The sequence below is a fragment of the Crocodylus siamensis genome, chromosome 9 (assembly GCF_052110815.1).
Source record: "Crocodylus siamensis isolate JL-2025a chromosome 9, ASM5211081v1, whole genome shotgun sequence".
In the NCBI taxonomy this organism is placed as follows: Eukaryota; Metazoa; Chordata; order Crocodylia; family Crocodylidae; genus Crocodylus; species Crocodylus siamensis.
This window is the reverse complement of record NC_143403.1, coordinates 2,449,474-2,466,505: the sequence shown is the minus strand read 5'-3', so window position 1 is coordinate 2,466,505 and position 17,032 is coordinate 2,449,474. Positions and strand designations below refer to the sequence as shown.

Here is a 17,032-nt window from a genome sequence, read left to right as displayed (position 1 = left end):
CCTCCCCTCTTTTCTGGTCCCACAATGAGTATAATTAAGTCCTTGATGGTTCCTACGATTTTTTTTTTTTAATCTGCTTGAAATAGGCATTTTTGTGAGTGCTGCTTTTAAAACAAAAACAAAAACCACGCAGTAGTTGGATTCTGAAATCATCAGCAAATATCAATAAGTGTTTACTGCTTCCATGCATTTCTGTAATAGTCAAGTATGTTGTTTAAAGTCAGATCTTGCTACTTATCTAGTTCCAGAACTGAACAAACTCCGAGTTTTGGATCAATGCCCAATCACTCAAATCAGGTGACTGTACTTAAGGGCATTAATGACCAGGCATTAGCTGGCACTGCTTATTTATGATTGAGATTTTGCACCTCTCGCCTAATTTAGCAGAGTGCTCTTCAGCAAGAGATTTATGCTGCCAGTTCTTTTGTAATGTCAGAGCTTGGCTCACAAATACCTCCTCTGCTGCAGCGGGCTGGGTGTTTTGTTTGCATTTGATGCTGCACCACATTTAGTTTTATGCTACCTGCTTGTGTTTTTACTATCGTAAGGTATTTCAGTGCAGGTACCTTTGGATGGCACGTTCCGATTCAAATAAAAACTGAAGCTTTTTTTTTTTATTTTTATTTTTTTTATACGATTGATTACGAAGGTGGTAGCAACAGATTATTTTGGTGGCTCTCTCTAAAACGTTGCTTGAATGCACCTTATTCTTGCAGAGATGAGTCCCGGCATGGTACTTGAGGCGTGTACAAAGCTCAGAGAATCCAAGAATTTTACAGAGGAAAGACTTATTAGATCATTTAGTCCTGTCTCTGACATATGCTGTAACAAAAATATTCCACTGGCTCTAACTTAAACAGGAAGACTAGTAACTGTGTCCAGAGAGGAGCCTAAATATTGCTTAGACTTACAGAAATGTTGCTGCTCCATATGGCAAGTGCTAACATATGATCTTATATTAAGAAACCTTTCAAATGACAAAAGATGCAATGGATTCAAACCTTACCACAAAAGACAGAGGTAAATCAGGGCTCATACTGGTACCTGTATAGAGTCAAGCTACCCTTTTAGCAACCAGTGCCTGGGTTTCCCTTCGAGAAACATTAGTGTAAGGGACTCCCAGCAGGCAAGCTGCCAAGGGGGGATAAATTAAACTAAATAAAAACACGCACCAGTAACATCCCCACAAATGAGGATAATTTAATTACCACACAGGATAGGAGACCTACTTTCCATGACGCTTCCAATGTGACCGGAGATGAGAGAATAGCAACATTACGTGCTGCAGAAAGGAATATTCATTTACTAAAAAGAGGCTTTCTATTAGGGTCTGCATATTAAATAACATCGTTGCTTTCCGTAATCATGTCATAATCTTACCATAAAATTCAATCAAGGCAACAGCTTGTGTGTGTCCAGAAAGCAATAGCACCATATGAGAAATGACTGCAGATGTAACTCTGGAATTTAGTTCAAGCCTCAAAACATAGTTGTTAAAAGGAATACTTAAGCAATAAGGCAGCAGATGCCTTGAAGATTCTGCATGGTAAAGTCTCCCCAGCTTCAGACCAACACAGACAGCCTGCAAAACCACACTTAGGTAGTAACGTCCTAGCACTGGATTTTTGGAAGGGGCTATTTCTGCGCCTCCTCTTCCTAAAACAAAACAGCTATTAAACCAGAACAGGATATAATCTCTTCTGGAATCCCTACTCAGCAATGCAATTTTACTGAACTGAATTCAAAATACAACAGCAACTGTAAGGAATAAGATATAAGATGGATTTCGCTTGTTCATTAGCACTGAAATGCAAGGGAAAGAGCGAGCTAATGTGATGGGCTTCTGAAGAGCTTCATATGCTGCGTAATGTACCCCTGGGGTGCTCATCTGTTATGTGAGAGAAGTGAAAATATTTTCCCTCTCCCTTTCTCTCTGGTGAAAACACTAAGTGGACAGTATGGGCTCAGCTCTGTTGAATGTAATGGAGTGAGTGCATCCACTCAATTATTTAAAATGCTTGAGTAATTGCAGCCCTGTCAGTTCAGAAAGCCTCTCTTTGCTAAAGCCACCACACACAACCATTTCTATGCAGAGGGTCGTGGCAGCACCAGTTTCTGCTTTATTTACTAATACATTCTATAAATCAAAGCCAGTGGAAATGAAAGACAGCATAACCCAAGTCTCCCATGTCCTTCTGTTTAAAAAAAAAAAGCATTCTTCCTGATCAGTAGAGAAGAGGTGAGCCCTTACCAGCCTTTGGGGAGAATGCTGTAATTAAAGCAGCAAGGCAAGATTAATTTGTGGGTTGTGCTGGCTGATACCAGTGTAATCTCTTGCCAAAAACCCAGGGATTAGGATGGCTGCTAGAGGTGCAGGCTACACACTTCACAGAGAATGGGGTTAAAGGGCTGACACCACCCAAAGAGCTCTCAGGACAGTGCAGAAAGTTTACCAACCAAGCTTCCATGAGCAGGGCTCTGGAAAGCTTCCCCGGTCAGGACAGCATTTCTGTGATGGGCAGTGGTGCTAAGACTCATCAGAGCATGCCGACAAAGAAAAGGGGCGCTTTTCCCCCTTGGGAGCAGAGGATTGCTGCAACCTAGCTCAGGTGTGCATGTTCAAAGTCACCAGCTTATTACTCTGCAGCTGCAGAGCCAGTCCTGTAATTGAGGAGCAGAAGGGAGGACGATTCTGCCTCCTTCCTGCTCAGTCAGGGGTAGCTGGCTGCAAGACAGGAACCACTACACTGAGTCTCTCTCTCTCTCTCTACCCCCCTCCTTCCCTGCCTGTTATTTAGAATTATGCTCACCTGCCTACGCTTTCTAGGATCCAACACTTGATTTTCATATAGAAACACCTACGGAGTCAACTGGTTAACTGCATAGACATGCAAGTGTCACTACAGCCCGCAACATGACATTTATGTAGATGTACCCTCTCATGCTGCAGCATCACAGATTTCCTATAAGATGCCTTGTGCTTCCACACACCTGTAATGTACTCCTTCATTTTGCCTGAATCACTAAATTGAAGGAACTGGCTGTGGAGAGCAGTACTGAGGGACTGCACTTTCACATCCTCCTTTAGACAGTGGTCATCTCACAAAATACTTATGATAGCAACAAACTGGTATGATGAACAGCAAAACCTGTCATCTAGGATGTACTGTGCCACCCCAGTCAATTAAGGTAATTTATTTTACCCAAAGGAAACAAAAATTGAACAGCAGCATTATTAAAGTAAGGTCCTTAGAACTATAGGAGCAAATATGTCCACAAGAGAAGTGATAAACACTAAGGAAACCAGCCCTTTGGTTAAAATCGTAATATCCTGTCCTCGTCTCTGAAGAGTCCCCTCACACATCCTTGTGACGCAGAACTCTAGCCACAGACACTTCCATATTTTGCATTAGTTTTTTTGCTCACCGTACTGGATACTTCTCCCCAGGGTCCCTCCCCAAATGGAAAAGCAGTGGCAGAAGGGTGTGTTCCTCTTGAGTATGCGTTGTCACTCCTGAGATGTTTTGTCCAGGACAAAAATCGATGCCCTGAGTTGGAAAAAAGAAAATGGGTCAATGAGATGATGGGACGAACGGATGGGTTTGAGCTCATTTATTTAATAAGTGATGGATGCAAACAGTGGACTCTATCAGAGTTTGCATCTGGAGCATGACTTAACACAGGCCTCACATTTCTGCATTATTAAAAATCAAAATCTCTCTATAAAATATTCATTGAAATGAAATGGCAAACAAAAGACAACAAGGAGGTCATTTAATCACAACTCTGCACATATAAAGCATCCCCTCTTTCTTTGATTACCAAGGTTCAGAGCTATGCTGACTGGCTGGGGCCGCTGTTTTATAGGAGGGAAAATCCAATAAGATATGAAAGAGCATCATCCCAGGAGGTGATAAGCACCCACAATTCCCCTTGGCTTCGATGGAGGCTGCAAATGCTCAGCATCCGAGTCAGACCCCAAAGACTCATTTCGCAGAAGGCAGCAATAAATTGAGTTATTTAAAAGAGTCAGGTGTGTTTGTCTCTGTGATTTACAGCTTTTGGTTGTTAGCCAGGGAATGCTAGGTGGGCTGGATGCTCTGAAGTAAGTTTGGAAAATCCCCAATATCCACCATTAAAATCTGTTGCTGCAAGTCAAGTGTTCCCCAACAGCAGGAGCTGTTGGTGCAGAGGCCATAGTTACCTGGACGCTTCAGTTGTTAGCAGCAGCGGGTTAAGTCCTTAGTCCCCAGCCCAGGGATCCCCAATGCTGTCTGTTCAGAAATCCAGAGCAGTGCACACGCCCTGCATCTGCGACTCCCTACACTTTGCCAGGTTTCGTCTCTCCTAAACTCCAGGCAATTATTAGCCAGATGTCAACTCCCTAATAACCTAGAGCTTGGCCTAGAGTCTTACGGGCTATTTTAACCCTGGGAATAGCAAAAAATTTTAAAGTGCTAATTTCACTGAAGCAAAAATAAAGCAGGAGGCCCCACGGACTAGCACGAGCTAGCACCTAGCAGACTTGTTAAACCTCAGAGTTTTACAATTCAAGCTAACACACTGTGCTATTTACAATTCCTCAAAATGCCAGAGACACAGACAGGGACCCAGAGAAAAGGTAAATGGTAATATTTAAACGGGGGGGGGGGGGGAGCAGTTGTGCCATTTGCTTATAAAGCAAACAAACTGAAAGGCTTTCTCCAGATGTGAGCAGCATTTGATTGGCAAACAATTTTCCAAAAATATCCTGCGTGTTTTAATGGACAGCTGGTCAGCGGAGCAGTTAATATTCTGCTTTTCAATAAAGCAAGGAGGTTAGAAGCCCATGAAATCCCATTTATCTGCACAGAGCTATAGATTCCTGAATCAGTGGCTGGAAAAAAAAATAAGAGAGCGGCTTGATAGGTTGTAGCAGGCTACCAATAATGGACTTTAAATGGGTACAAAAATGATTGACCTTTTAACCTTCTGGTAGGATAGACCTCTGAGATTGAATGAGGTTTTAATAGTGGAAAACAGAACTTAAAACAAAAACAGAACAGTTAATGGAAAGGTATCAAAGCCGACATAACATACAAATTATAATTTGGATGCAGATCAAACAAGCTATTTAATTAAGAGTCTGCTAATTGGTGCACTGCTCCACTAATGCAAATGTTTTAGTTTGAGGGAAGAATTTATTCTCTTGGGCATTCGCTTCTATGTTGCTCCGTATACATTTCACCCTTTGCTTCTCATATAATCCTTGTAACAGGAGCGCCAGAGCACATTCCAGATTACATCCTGCAGATTCCCGAGAAAGAAGGAAGCTTCAACATAGGGGTCTGGCAGGCCTTGAAAGCCAGTTCCTTGTTCAAACTTTATCTACCTGGGGCGGGCAGATGGAGCAAGACAATCCTTTCAAAGAAACAATTCAATGACACTGATAAATAGCAGCCCTAAAACATGGCTTGGACCATTATGAAGCCCTTTAAAGGGCCATTTCTAAAGCCCTTTAATTTTATCTCCATAAAAGAGGGCTCATTATTTCATTTTTCTGATTTACATGGTGACGGTCATAATCAAAGGATGGGAGGGAGGGACTAAGCTGGACAACTTAGGTCCTGTGCGAATACAAGCCCTGATCCTGCATAGGTGCTGAGATCCACCGGCGCCGTACCACACAGGACCTTACACGGCTGTGTGGAGATCCCAAATGGCAGATACACTGCTATCCATCAGGACCAGGTTTGTAGTCTCAAATATTATGGAGGCCCTCTGCCCTTAAGAGCTTCCAAACCAGTCTCTACCTTTAAAAAGCCAGCTCTCTGCTTTACTGGGGAACAATAAAAACTAGCGTCAGTGTGGAGGGCATATGAAATCCCTGTTTGCAACTCAAGAGCCCTGATCCCATAATCTATTCTGCATATTGATTTCAAGGGCTCACCTGACTGACCCAGGCACTGCACATAATCATTAAAACCAGGAACTGGTGAGTAACCAGGACGCTGGACACCACGTATCAGAGTATGATACCCAGGAGGATGTCTGAAGATACACAGATACGCTGTATAAGATGGAGCGAGTGTCTTGCAGCACTGAGAAAGTTTCCGATGCATTGACAAGAGGGAATGCTAGTCACGCTCCAATGCGCCTCACTCTAAAGTCTTATTAAACAGGTACCTGTGAGCCTCTTTTTTAACAAAAGGCATTTTGCCAAAACTTGGCATTTGAGACCTCATGGTGTTGTTGCCCAAGACGGTAGAGCAGCTTATATTCTGAAGAAGAACAAATTTCCCTGCTTAAATAGTCTACCTGTATTCTGTCCCATTTGGTGCTTTGTAAATTCAACGCTGTTTTCAGTTTGTGAAAAGAAAACAGCACAGTGTCCGACACGAATCAACTGAAAGCCCAAGAGGCCTGTCTGGACCGTTTCCCTTTTCTGGAGCTGGGAATTTTAAATCAATTCTGCGTTGGGAAGCATTTCAAGATACAGACAATCCACCCATCTGAACATCTGGACAATGCCTCTAGCAGCTTGGGAAGCATGCCAATTAGGTTGTGTGTGCTTGCCAGGAGTGGGGAGGAAAGGTGACATGCAGAAAGATGCTAGACCTTCCCCTGCTGGGATGAAAAACATTACCCTTGGTGAAGAAAGCATGATAAGCAGTTTGCCTGCCCCTTCTACCCCTCCCCAAAAGCTGGAGTGGGCTCCAATGGCAAGAAGGATGCAAAGAAAGGAGGGAATCCTTTCTACGTACTTGGATGGTCAGAGATCAACAGAAGAGAATTTGAAACCACGTCATCAGGCGAGGATTGTGTCCCATTCCTCAATAAATAAGGCAATCTAACTGCACAGGACTCAGAAGCTATACCCGAGGGCCGTGGCAGGCTCATGTACAAGGCAAGACAGGTCAGGTTGGCAGCTGGAGCAAAATGATGCGGCTCCATAGACATTGATGGAGCTTTGCCAATTTGTGCCAGCCAAGGATCTGGCCCCAATATACCTGGCGTCCCAGAGGCCACCCTAAGCAGCACCACTTAAACAGTAACTTACTTCAGACAGAAGGAGCAAAGAATTGATCCAGTCCCCGCCCTCCTCACCGCCAGACGTACTGCATTGTTTCCTTAAACATTTTCTTGGAGAGACTGTTAATCAGGAGGTGCTTTTAACTGGCTATTGATCCTCAGCACAGCTCTGGTATTTTACTCTCCATGTTATCGGAGGCAAGATGCATGCTGACCAAAAAAAAATAAGTAACCTAACACAGGCTGCTGCTTGCGTTTCGGCAGATCCCCTAAGCGAGTGTACAAACCAGCTCAGGAGGATGCGCCTACAGCACTGCTCAGTGTGCGGCAGCCAGCTAAAACAGCATCGGATGACTTGAAAGCAGCAGCCAGAAGCAACTCAGCTGGTAGGGCAGATGCTTTGTGCTGCTGCACAATCTTGTCCGTTGGAAGGGAATTGCCACTGAGCTCCACTGAACTGTACCCCCTCCCGTCTGCTCCAAAAGCAACCGGATGCTTAAGGGGCCAGGGCTGCCTGTCCTTTCTTCCTTGCAACCGTATAACTAACCTCAATTTTTTCCCCTTCAGTAAGAACTACTGTTGGTTGCACAGCTTGTGCCTCAATTTCCAGAGCAAATGGACCACAGATGCTATGTCAATATAGACATGAGACAAATGCAGCAGTTTGCCAGGATGGGCTCTTGGCCAAGTGATGGAATCACCACTTGTGTTAATGTAAGCCCTCCGGCAATTCATCACCCTGGCACTCTCCCAGACTGCTCCGACTTTACAAGTGACTGCGGATTACAAGAGCAGCACAGCAAACGCTGGACTCCATCTCCTCATTCCAATGCACAAAACCCAGAGCAACAGCAAGAAAAGTATATTAATAGTAGGGGAGGGAAAAAACCCACTAGGTGGTTTGAGTTAGGGATCCCCGGCGCTGAAGCGATCTGCTGTTTCGAGTCAATGCCACAGCCCTGGGAAGCAGCAATGCTAAGCCAAAGCCTTCAGATCTGGAAGGCCGAGCGATTGAACACCTGAACATGCTGTTGCTGCTTTCTCTTGGCAGCTGCTTCAGCCCTGTTGAACAAAAATCGCGTCTAATGTGTTAACTGTCTGGAAGGGACCGGAGAAAAGAAGCGAATCAAAAAGTCTCCATCGGCTTTCAAGCTGGAGCGATCGATGGCTAGCTCATATGCTCAGAGGACCACAATCAAATGTCATTATTTGTGAGGTTCTACTTGACTTCACATCCCCCTCGCAGAAAAGGCTTTATCGATCCCTTCACGTTGACGAGAAGGGCAATCAGAACAGACTGCGGCAAGAATAACCCCTTTGGCATTTTACATTAAAACAATAGGGCCTTCTCTCCCTTGCACACAAATCGTTTAAAGGTACAGTAGCCTTTATGAAAAAAAAAAAAAAATCACTGAAGATTACTAACAAGAAACTAAGCTGACAGCAGAGGCCGACTCTATCAGCCACTGCCTGAGACACCAAAGGGCCTTTTTTTTCAAAAAATATATATTTTTAAAGATCTAGTCCAAGCTCCCACGACTGCTGCACAATATTTATGCTGTGTTGGAGCAACCTCAGAAGTAGGCAGAGGGGAGAAGCATCAATCTCCCAGTGGCTGCAATTCTGCCTCCTTGCATGGGGTAATTAAACTATGGGTTCTTGAAGAATCCTGCTATCCCTAGGAAGGCAACCAAGTAACTCCTCCAAGAAATCCCAGGTTTCTTTATCATTACCCTCTTGCAGGCCCTGAATAAGGCACACCTGTCTGTCTACTCAAGGGATGGTTAAATGCAGCTACCCCCTCCCCTTATTCTGGCCTTCTGCCCAGTTCAAGCCACGGGATTTCTCTCAGCACATTCCCACTGGAGTTAGGCCATGCCTTTCAGAACAGCATCTGAGCTGGATTTAAATGTTTCCAGAGATGGAGAATTTGCCACAACCCTTGGTAAGTTGTTAGCCATGTTAAGTAACCTCACTGATAAAACAAAAATCCTCCTAAATTAGTTTAGCTTCAGCTTCCAACCAGTTCTTCACTCCCTTGGCAGCAACACCGATTCTCTAGCCTGACATATCATATACATAGCTGTTCATGTCACAGTAGATTTGGCTGGGAGAGCAAGATGGCCAAAGAGTAGGACAGGAGAAGGACCTACACTCTGGTACCCAGCAGCACAAAGGCAAAGGACAGCAAGAGCCACATCCTCTAGCAAGTAAAAGGCATGGCAGCTCTGTGGGTTTCAGCTGGCTGAGTATCTAGCTCCAAATGAATCCTGCTGGTGGTTCACTGTCACACCACTGAGGCAGAATATGGGCAGATTATCCCCTCTCCACTGCCACCGCTTCTTTTCAAATGCCAGGGGAAAACAACAAAGTTAGTTTCCTATTACATCACGAGCCGATTCTCCAAATGAAGTCTGGGGCTGTGCAATTCTGATAAACTTCTGCTGGTCTTTTTTTTAATAAAAGTCTCTCTCCCCAATACAGCTTGCAAGTTAAATACCAAATTGTTTAGAAATTCTATAACATAAGGTCTAGGCAAACTTCCTTTCCTCCCTCCTAGTCACCAGCTCCTGAACATTAGACTGTTTGAACTGCATAAACATGAAATCCCTGTAAATCAGAAGCTTTTTATGGTATGAGCATGACAGCTAGGTAAATATTCCTAATGGGAGCATCCAAGGTAGTTTACAGACAAAAGGGATCTGAGCCACAGAGGACTTAGTCTCACTCACTCCTTCCAAGTGCATTTATCTTTCCTTCCCTTATGCTATTTGAGAAAGCAGCCATTCAAAACTGGAAGTTATCTAAATAATCAAGTAGCGAGGGCAGGGGAAAATGGCGCTGCATGCAACACCTTGGTGCTAGGGAAAAATGATAAATGATTTATGGAAGGAATCTGATTAGAAAAATACTGGGTCTGGAAATTAAATAACAACAAAAAAACCCCAGCACATTTTCATGTTTGTGAGTGATGACATGAATTTTAATCCCAAATCATAATACAGATGATGGAGACTAGTTAGGACCCATTAATAACATGGGAGTTTAATAAGGTAAAATAAGACTGTGAACCTGTGTACTGTTGGCATGGGATCTTTGAAGTGTAAATATACCCAATGCCGTATGGGGGTCTGGTTCTCTGTTTTACACACACACACACACACACACACACACACACACACACACACACACACACACACACACACACACACACACACACACCATAACATGTTTGCTTCCTATAATGCTGCAATCAAGCAATTAGCATCTGACCTGGAAAACTACAGTTCCTCAACCTGCCCCAGTTCTTCTGAACCAAACCTGAAAAGCTTTAAGTGGCCAAAAGGCATGTGTAAGGGCAGATCTGCGACCACGATAACGGTTTGAAGTGTTCCAATACCAAAACAAAAGAAGGGTTCTGCTGTTTTTAATGGCATTCCCAGGCCTAAAAGACCTAAATAAAAAGAAACCAAGCATGGCTTAAAAATACTGCAAGCTGCCTCTATTAAATAATTTTCCATTCTGACAATTAACTAGGGAATTTCAAGAGCAAACAGAGGTTTAGCTAAAACGTGAAACTACTCTATAAAAAAATTTTTAAAAAAACCCAACAAGATACTAAATTACCCATAAAATAAATCTCCTGAAAAACCCACAGACAGCTGTCTTGACATATCTGGCCAGCGTCAGACCTGCTTTAAAATGACTGCAGCTCCAATAAAGACAGTGAAATATACCTGCTTGTATGAGGTTGGAGTTTGGCACCAGAGTGAGTTTCATGTCTAATAAATCTCTGCGACCGGCTCTGATATTTAAGTAACAATCCAGTCAGGAGGCCCTACAATTACAGGAGGCAAAACTTGCTGTATTAGCCAAAGCCCCGGTGGCTTGGCAAGTCAAACTCACCGAACACGTGTTCTGCTCGCAGTGGAGATTTCTAACGTCACACGTATGCATTCATTAAAATCCATTTGCTGTGAAACCCAGAAGCAAAACTGGCCCTCCAACTCTGCCAGAAGAACTTTCACCCCAAAATTAATGTGACCAGTAAAGCCAGTGTCTGCAAAGAGGGACCTGGCTCTAGCATGTATGAAAGATGAGCCCAGGAAAAAAAAAAAAAAACAAACAAACAGAAATCAAAACAAAAATCAGAACTATAAAAATATTCTGCCTCTCAATGTCTTCTTGTTTCTAAAAACTTACTAGGGTTGTAATTAAGGCCTGGAAGACGTTAAAGAAGAATCGGAAGAAATTTCAGTCCCAGCTTCCCCTCTGCATGTTGTTAATGGTTAGTCTGTCCACTAATGTGCTCCAATTTTACCCACATCAACCACATGTGATACAAGCTGCAGGAAAGCAAGTGAATTTTTACTCATCTCTGATGTACAGTATAATTGCTGACTTTTATCAGCCAGTAGTTAAACAAAGACTTAGAAAGAAAGAAATATTCCTTAATTGTACAACTGCCACTGCTCACAGTGAGAAAGTCTTTGAAATGAGTAACTGGTCCCCATTATCAGAGCTACACACACATTCAGACACGTACAAATAGGTTTAGATCAATGCAGTTATCCCCCCCACAAAAAAACCCAGGTATGCAAGTGTACGTATGCACTCGTATTACAACAGAGAGCAATTACTCATACCTGACATTATCTCCTGTATATATGAAAAGTGCTTGCCTCTGAGCATTGTGTATACAATATATACACTCTCTCTTCCAGGGTCCCCATGCAGAGGGGAAAAAATCTTTCACGCTCCTTCTGTATCACTTGTGAGATACAAGCTTTGCTCTCACACTTGTGCAGACAAGCCCATTATATTGTCCCCTTCACGCAGTGATAACATTGGCCACAAAGTGCAATGCACCTTTACAGCCCCGAGTACCTTTCTTTTGGTAAGTACGTTTGGCACTGCCACTACAAATCCTAGGGCAACATCAACTCCTTGACCCTCACAGGACTTGCGCACGCACGCACACACACACACAGTAAAAAGACTACCTTAGAGATGACATTTCCTCCAGACACCCCAAGTAGAGAAATTATGCACTTTCACATCCACAAATGTCAATGGCCCTCACTCCTGCACCTGTGATGCCTGAAGGACCTACAACATGCACAAAAAAACCCAGCAACAATCTTATAAACAGTCACCCTAGCAGCCTGCTGTCAAAATCGCTGGGAGCTGTGCCACAATATATTTACTTCACTTGTAAGGGTAGAACCAGCATGGGACATTTGTGATCCTGGCAGCTGTGAAATGCCCTGGAGTTGAGTACCCAAGTTTAGAACAAGGAGGACACAAAAGCAGCAACACAGCAACTGAGCGTGGCTTAGAACAGTAAAATAAGCAGGCAGGAAGCACAAAGCACCACATATCTAGCAAAGCCAGTGTAATCGTTCTTGGAGAAAGAGTGGTCATCTTTCACCTAGTTCAGCTCCTGACCACTATGTTTCCTTCTCTCTCAATGCATCGCCTAGAAAAAACATCTCATGGCATTTAGACAGTGAAGGGCACTAGGTTTCCCACATTATGCACTGAGATCCATCCCATCAACTTAATGAAACCATTCAAATGGCCCAAACAAACTAGAAGAATGGTCAGACTTCATCAGGAAAAGCTGCTTAACAGTAAGGGGTACTGAGTACTTTTATATATATTAAAATAAATATTTATAATATGTGTTAAGACAAAAAGCCAAACCCCCGCCACGCCATAAGAATCTCTTATCATCACCTTGGCCTGGCACTGACTTTTATATAGAGGTGCTGAAATACTAACCTCCTGCCTTTATGCTACACACTCTACAGTTCTTACACATCACTGCCTCCAAGAAACATCTAGTTAAAACAGTGTCTCTTCAGGATTTCAGTGACGCACCAGGATTTTAAATGCCTCCTTAACAGAGTTATTACCCCAGATGAGAGACACCTGGATGTGCCTGGTAATGGGAAAAACAGACTCAACTGGGGGGGATGGTTTCTGTTACCTTACTGTACTCCTCCCAGGAGTTGCTCCAAGTCCAGTAGTGAGCCTTGTAAAGCCCAACTCTTACTGCCATCATCTCGTTGCCACGGTAATAGAATATCGGCCTGACAGGGAAGCAAAGGGAGAGGGGGGAGAAGTACAGCTGCATGAGAAATGCGATGTGCCCAAACAAGCGCTTCGGCAGGCGCACTGATAAGGGAGACAAACACTTTAATGGAGTCTGACTTCCGATCCAGCTATCAGTCAGGAACAGGCTGCCTTCTAATCGTCTCCACTGCAAGGTTTTCAATTAACATTTTTTAAAGTGTTCATCAAGTTGAGAGCTCACACTGCGCACGAATGAAACATTATACAACTCGGCTGCCAGCGATTGTTAATCCTTGAACTATCAGACCCTGTAATTTCCTATAGAGCTTGACGATTTAAACACCAAATGTCTCAGAAGAGAGTGTGTGCACACGCGTGTGATGAGGACTCACAGGCTGTGCGATGCTTGGTCTCCTGTTTGTGGCTGGTGGCACAGCGCAACGGCAGGAGGCTGCGAGCTGTTACTGTCACACAGGTGGGCTGGAGAGAGATGGCAGATGGGGGATCTCCTCCTAGGTGCCACAGTGCTCTGCAGTGCTATCACAGGAGGCCCCAACTGAAAAATACCAGTATCCAGATGCTTCCTATGCCCACACATTTCCTTCCCAAAAAGCCTTGCCAAGTTGGCTGAAGGCAGCCCAGAACACCACTTTTTTCCCCAAAGGTCCACTGCTCTCACACATCTGCTAAGCATAGTCCATCCTCAGTGCCCAAAGCAATCCCCTCCTCTCCCTAGGTTTCACTGCCAAAGAACTCTTATTCTTGGCATGAAAGGCAAGGCAGGCCCATGACATTTTGTTACTGAGCTGTACTGTCTACAGGAGGCAGGACTGATTGCTGGCAGCTTTTCTCACCCAAGGACCTCAAACTCAGTCAGCCCTTCCCAGCTGTTTAATGCTGGTGATACAATGAAGTCAGAAGCCTGGTTCTCCTCATTTTTAAGGTGTGTAGCTTTATCTTAAACTCAGAATCCCTAGCCAGCAAGAACTGTTCAGCCGCAGGGTGCCACCATGAAGAATATTGCTTAAATGGAAGGGCAAGGTTGAAAAAAAAAAAAAACAAACCTTCTCAACCCGAAGCATGGGAGTGGTTGTGGATCCCTTCTGTTTCAAGGCTAAAGTGAAGTCTCCTTCGTGGGCACCTTACACAATAAGCCTTCTGCCCTGTGCAACTACAACTTGATTATGAATGAAGGAAGCAATGCTGCACATCAGGAAAGGTCCAGGCCTGCATTCCCGACATACCTAAACTTCCCCTGGGATCTAGGGAGGTTTAAAGAACATAGATCTGGGCTGAAAACATTCAGAGCAGTGAAGTTAAAACAGAACAACCAGATCTGTCCTCCCTCACTCTCAACACTCATATTTTGAGAAGCTGTTACATGCTTTGGTTTAGGAAGAAGCAAGTCCTTTTTCTTCAAGCAAAGAAAATATTTGCTATCCTTCTTCCATCTCTGTTGTTCCTGCTTTCTTCACTAAAAGGAAGGCCAATTCCTAACCCATTGAAAAAAATAACAGAAATGGAATTTTTGCCTTTGGAAGATTTGGTTTTCCAGTTAAATCTGGGAACAGAGATGTTTATTGTGTGTACTGAAAAAGGCAGTTATTACCCTGTAATCTGTGTTGCAATAAGGTGTTTAAACCAATTAAAAATCAAAAACTTCAACAGACTTCAATTACTGCTGGTAGCAACATTTCATAGCCGGCCTACACCTAGCAATATCTTAGACCAGCCGGCGGCTGAACTTCTGATACTCTGTGCGGGAGCTTTCTGTTTTAGTGGGCACACAATTTACTTTACTGAACAATGGCTCAAGTCCAATATGTATGGAGTACCCTGAGAAGCATCTCTCTGCCTTTTCTATGCAGTCTCTCCCTTTCCTTCTCTGATCCATCAGGTCTTGTCATTACAATTGCAGCTGAGCCCTAGGGAGTGAGTCAAAAATGCTCACTATTACACTTTAATACCACACAACTAGGCCCTACCCCAAGCTGGTCACCTCCCAGGCCTCCAACTGAAGTCTAAAGTTGAGGTTCAACCCTATAAAAGGGTGCAGACACACAGATCTTTAGGTGCACATGAAATACCAGCCAAGTTCCTCTTCAGGATCAAAGCCTTCAATTGTAGGCTCTTTCACATCTGGCTGTGCTCCATGAAGGGCCCAGTACACTCTTGGATGTGAAAGTAATAAAATACTAGTGCATCCTTTCCCCCAGGTTAGAGTTCATAGGATTTACCCTTACTGCAAGCTTATACGCCTCCAGAGATCCATGCTAACCCCCATGACACTTGCATCTATCCATGAAATCCATTACAAGGCGATATGTCAAGTGTCAGGAAATCCCACTTGACTAGCTCCAGCAGAGAATTAAGAGAGAAAGGAAATCATTGCTGTTCACCCTGATTCACCCACAATGCACTGCTCCCATTCTAAAAATAATGGGAGGAAGTTTAGAAACAAACAAACAAGTTCCGCGCCCGTCCAATAACCCAAGAACGGCAGACGGGAACCGCGAGCTCTGTGCTTCTAACTAACCTGTCAATTAGCTTGCCCTGCAGGACAGCAGGTAGAAGGTCAATGCCGTCAATCTGTCTGTCATCGGGAGGCTGCAATCCTGCCAGCAGGAGGCTGGTGGTGAAGAGATCCATCACGCTACCCAGCTGATGATTCACCTGAAAGCAACAAGACAACAGAAGAGGCATTTGCAAAGACCTTTCACGCAAACATGAGCCTAGGGGCTTAATTCTTGTTTCCAATCCCTTTTTTGAACGCTGCCTTTCCACACGCCATGCTTGGAGCGCAGTCCTGCTCCCAAGGAAGTAGTTTACAAAGCTGCTTGGGGCTGAAACAGGTCCTTGCTCTTTTCATGGGATTTTTTCCTATGGATCTCACTCTCTCTGTTAAACTTCTCCTTTGATTTCTTAGATCACTGAGAAGTCAGGCTGCAAGCGACCTCAAGCGATCATCTAGTCCAGTGGTTTTCAACCTGCGGTCTGCAGATCCCCGGGGGTCCACAGACTACTTCTAAAAGGTCTGTGAAAGATGCCTGAGATCAATCAGAAATATTATATATATATATATATGCGGATAGCCACACTTACCATTCAAGGAGGTCTGCACCTCTATTCAAACTTTTTTAGGGGTCCACGAATGAAAAAAAAGGGTTAAAAACCACTGATCTAGTCCAACTGGGGATCAAATCTGTGACATTGGTGTTGATTCCCTTTCCCCCACATTTCATCCAATATCCATGCACACAATTTAGAGAGGCTCACTGCCCTACCCCATTTCCTTAGGCAAACGATGATTCATTTTCCAACTGAATCAGTCTGAGACCATCCAAGGACTGTTGACCTGGGGTATTTTTAATGTACATTTTATTAGTGGAGAAATGTTTTTGGCTCTGGCAGCCTGTTGTAGGTTTTCTACTTTAACTGGAAGCCATATTCAAGATCTCTCCCATTTATTTTTTTATTTTTTAAAAAAGGAAACCAGCTCATCCTATACAATCTGTGCACTGACGGGTTTCCTTCCGACTGATTTCTCCCCCACAAGCCATTTTATCATTCTGGGTCATGCTACTGCATTCAGAGATGATCACAACCCTCGGGACATGGAATTAACCAACGTTACACAAACAGGTATCTTCAGTCAAGTGAAAAGTGAGCAAACGCACACTCGGCTCTAAGATGTGTCAGTACCAGATGGGACACAGAAGAACCTCTTCATCCATGCTGCAAGTTCTAAGATGAGGACTCATCTGGTACAATGCAGCACACTTATAAAGTGGAGAAAAATGCTGCCTTTTCCACTCTAGGCAGATTTACAAGTTCTGCCCATATGCCAGGGAAATATTGATATACCTGTTACAATGCTATGACTGGAGACCTACTGACATCATGGTGAGACCATGGGTTTTTCATGGCCCAAAGAGCTGATTTT

General features: G+C 43.9%; 1 protein-coding gene across 3 annotated transcripts in view; it reads right to left on the bottom strand.

Annotated features, from left to right (window-relative positions):
• The window catches only part of GALNS (galactosamine (N-acetyl)-6-sulfatase), a 51,414-nt gene that overhangs the window by 15,317 nt on the left and 19,065 nt on the right, over positions 1-17,032 (bottom strand). For all 3 annotated transcript variants that reach the window (XM_090063881.1, XM_090063882.1, XM_090063883.1), the window contains 3 exons: positions 15,626-15,762; positions 13,004-13,106; positions 3,427-3,548 (listed from right to left, as the gene is read on the bottom strand). In XM_090063881.1, the coding sequence (XP_089920007.1) occupies positions 3,427-3,548; positions 13,004-13,106; positions 15,626-15,762 (362 nt within the window). The remainder of the gene's footprint in view (positions 1-3,426; positions 3,549-13,003; positions 13,107-15,625; positions 15,763-17,032) is intronic.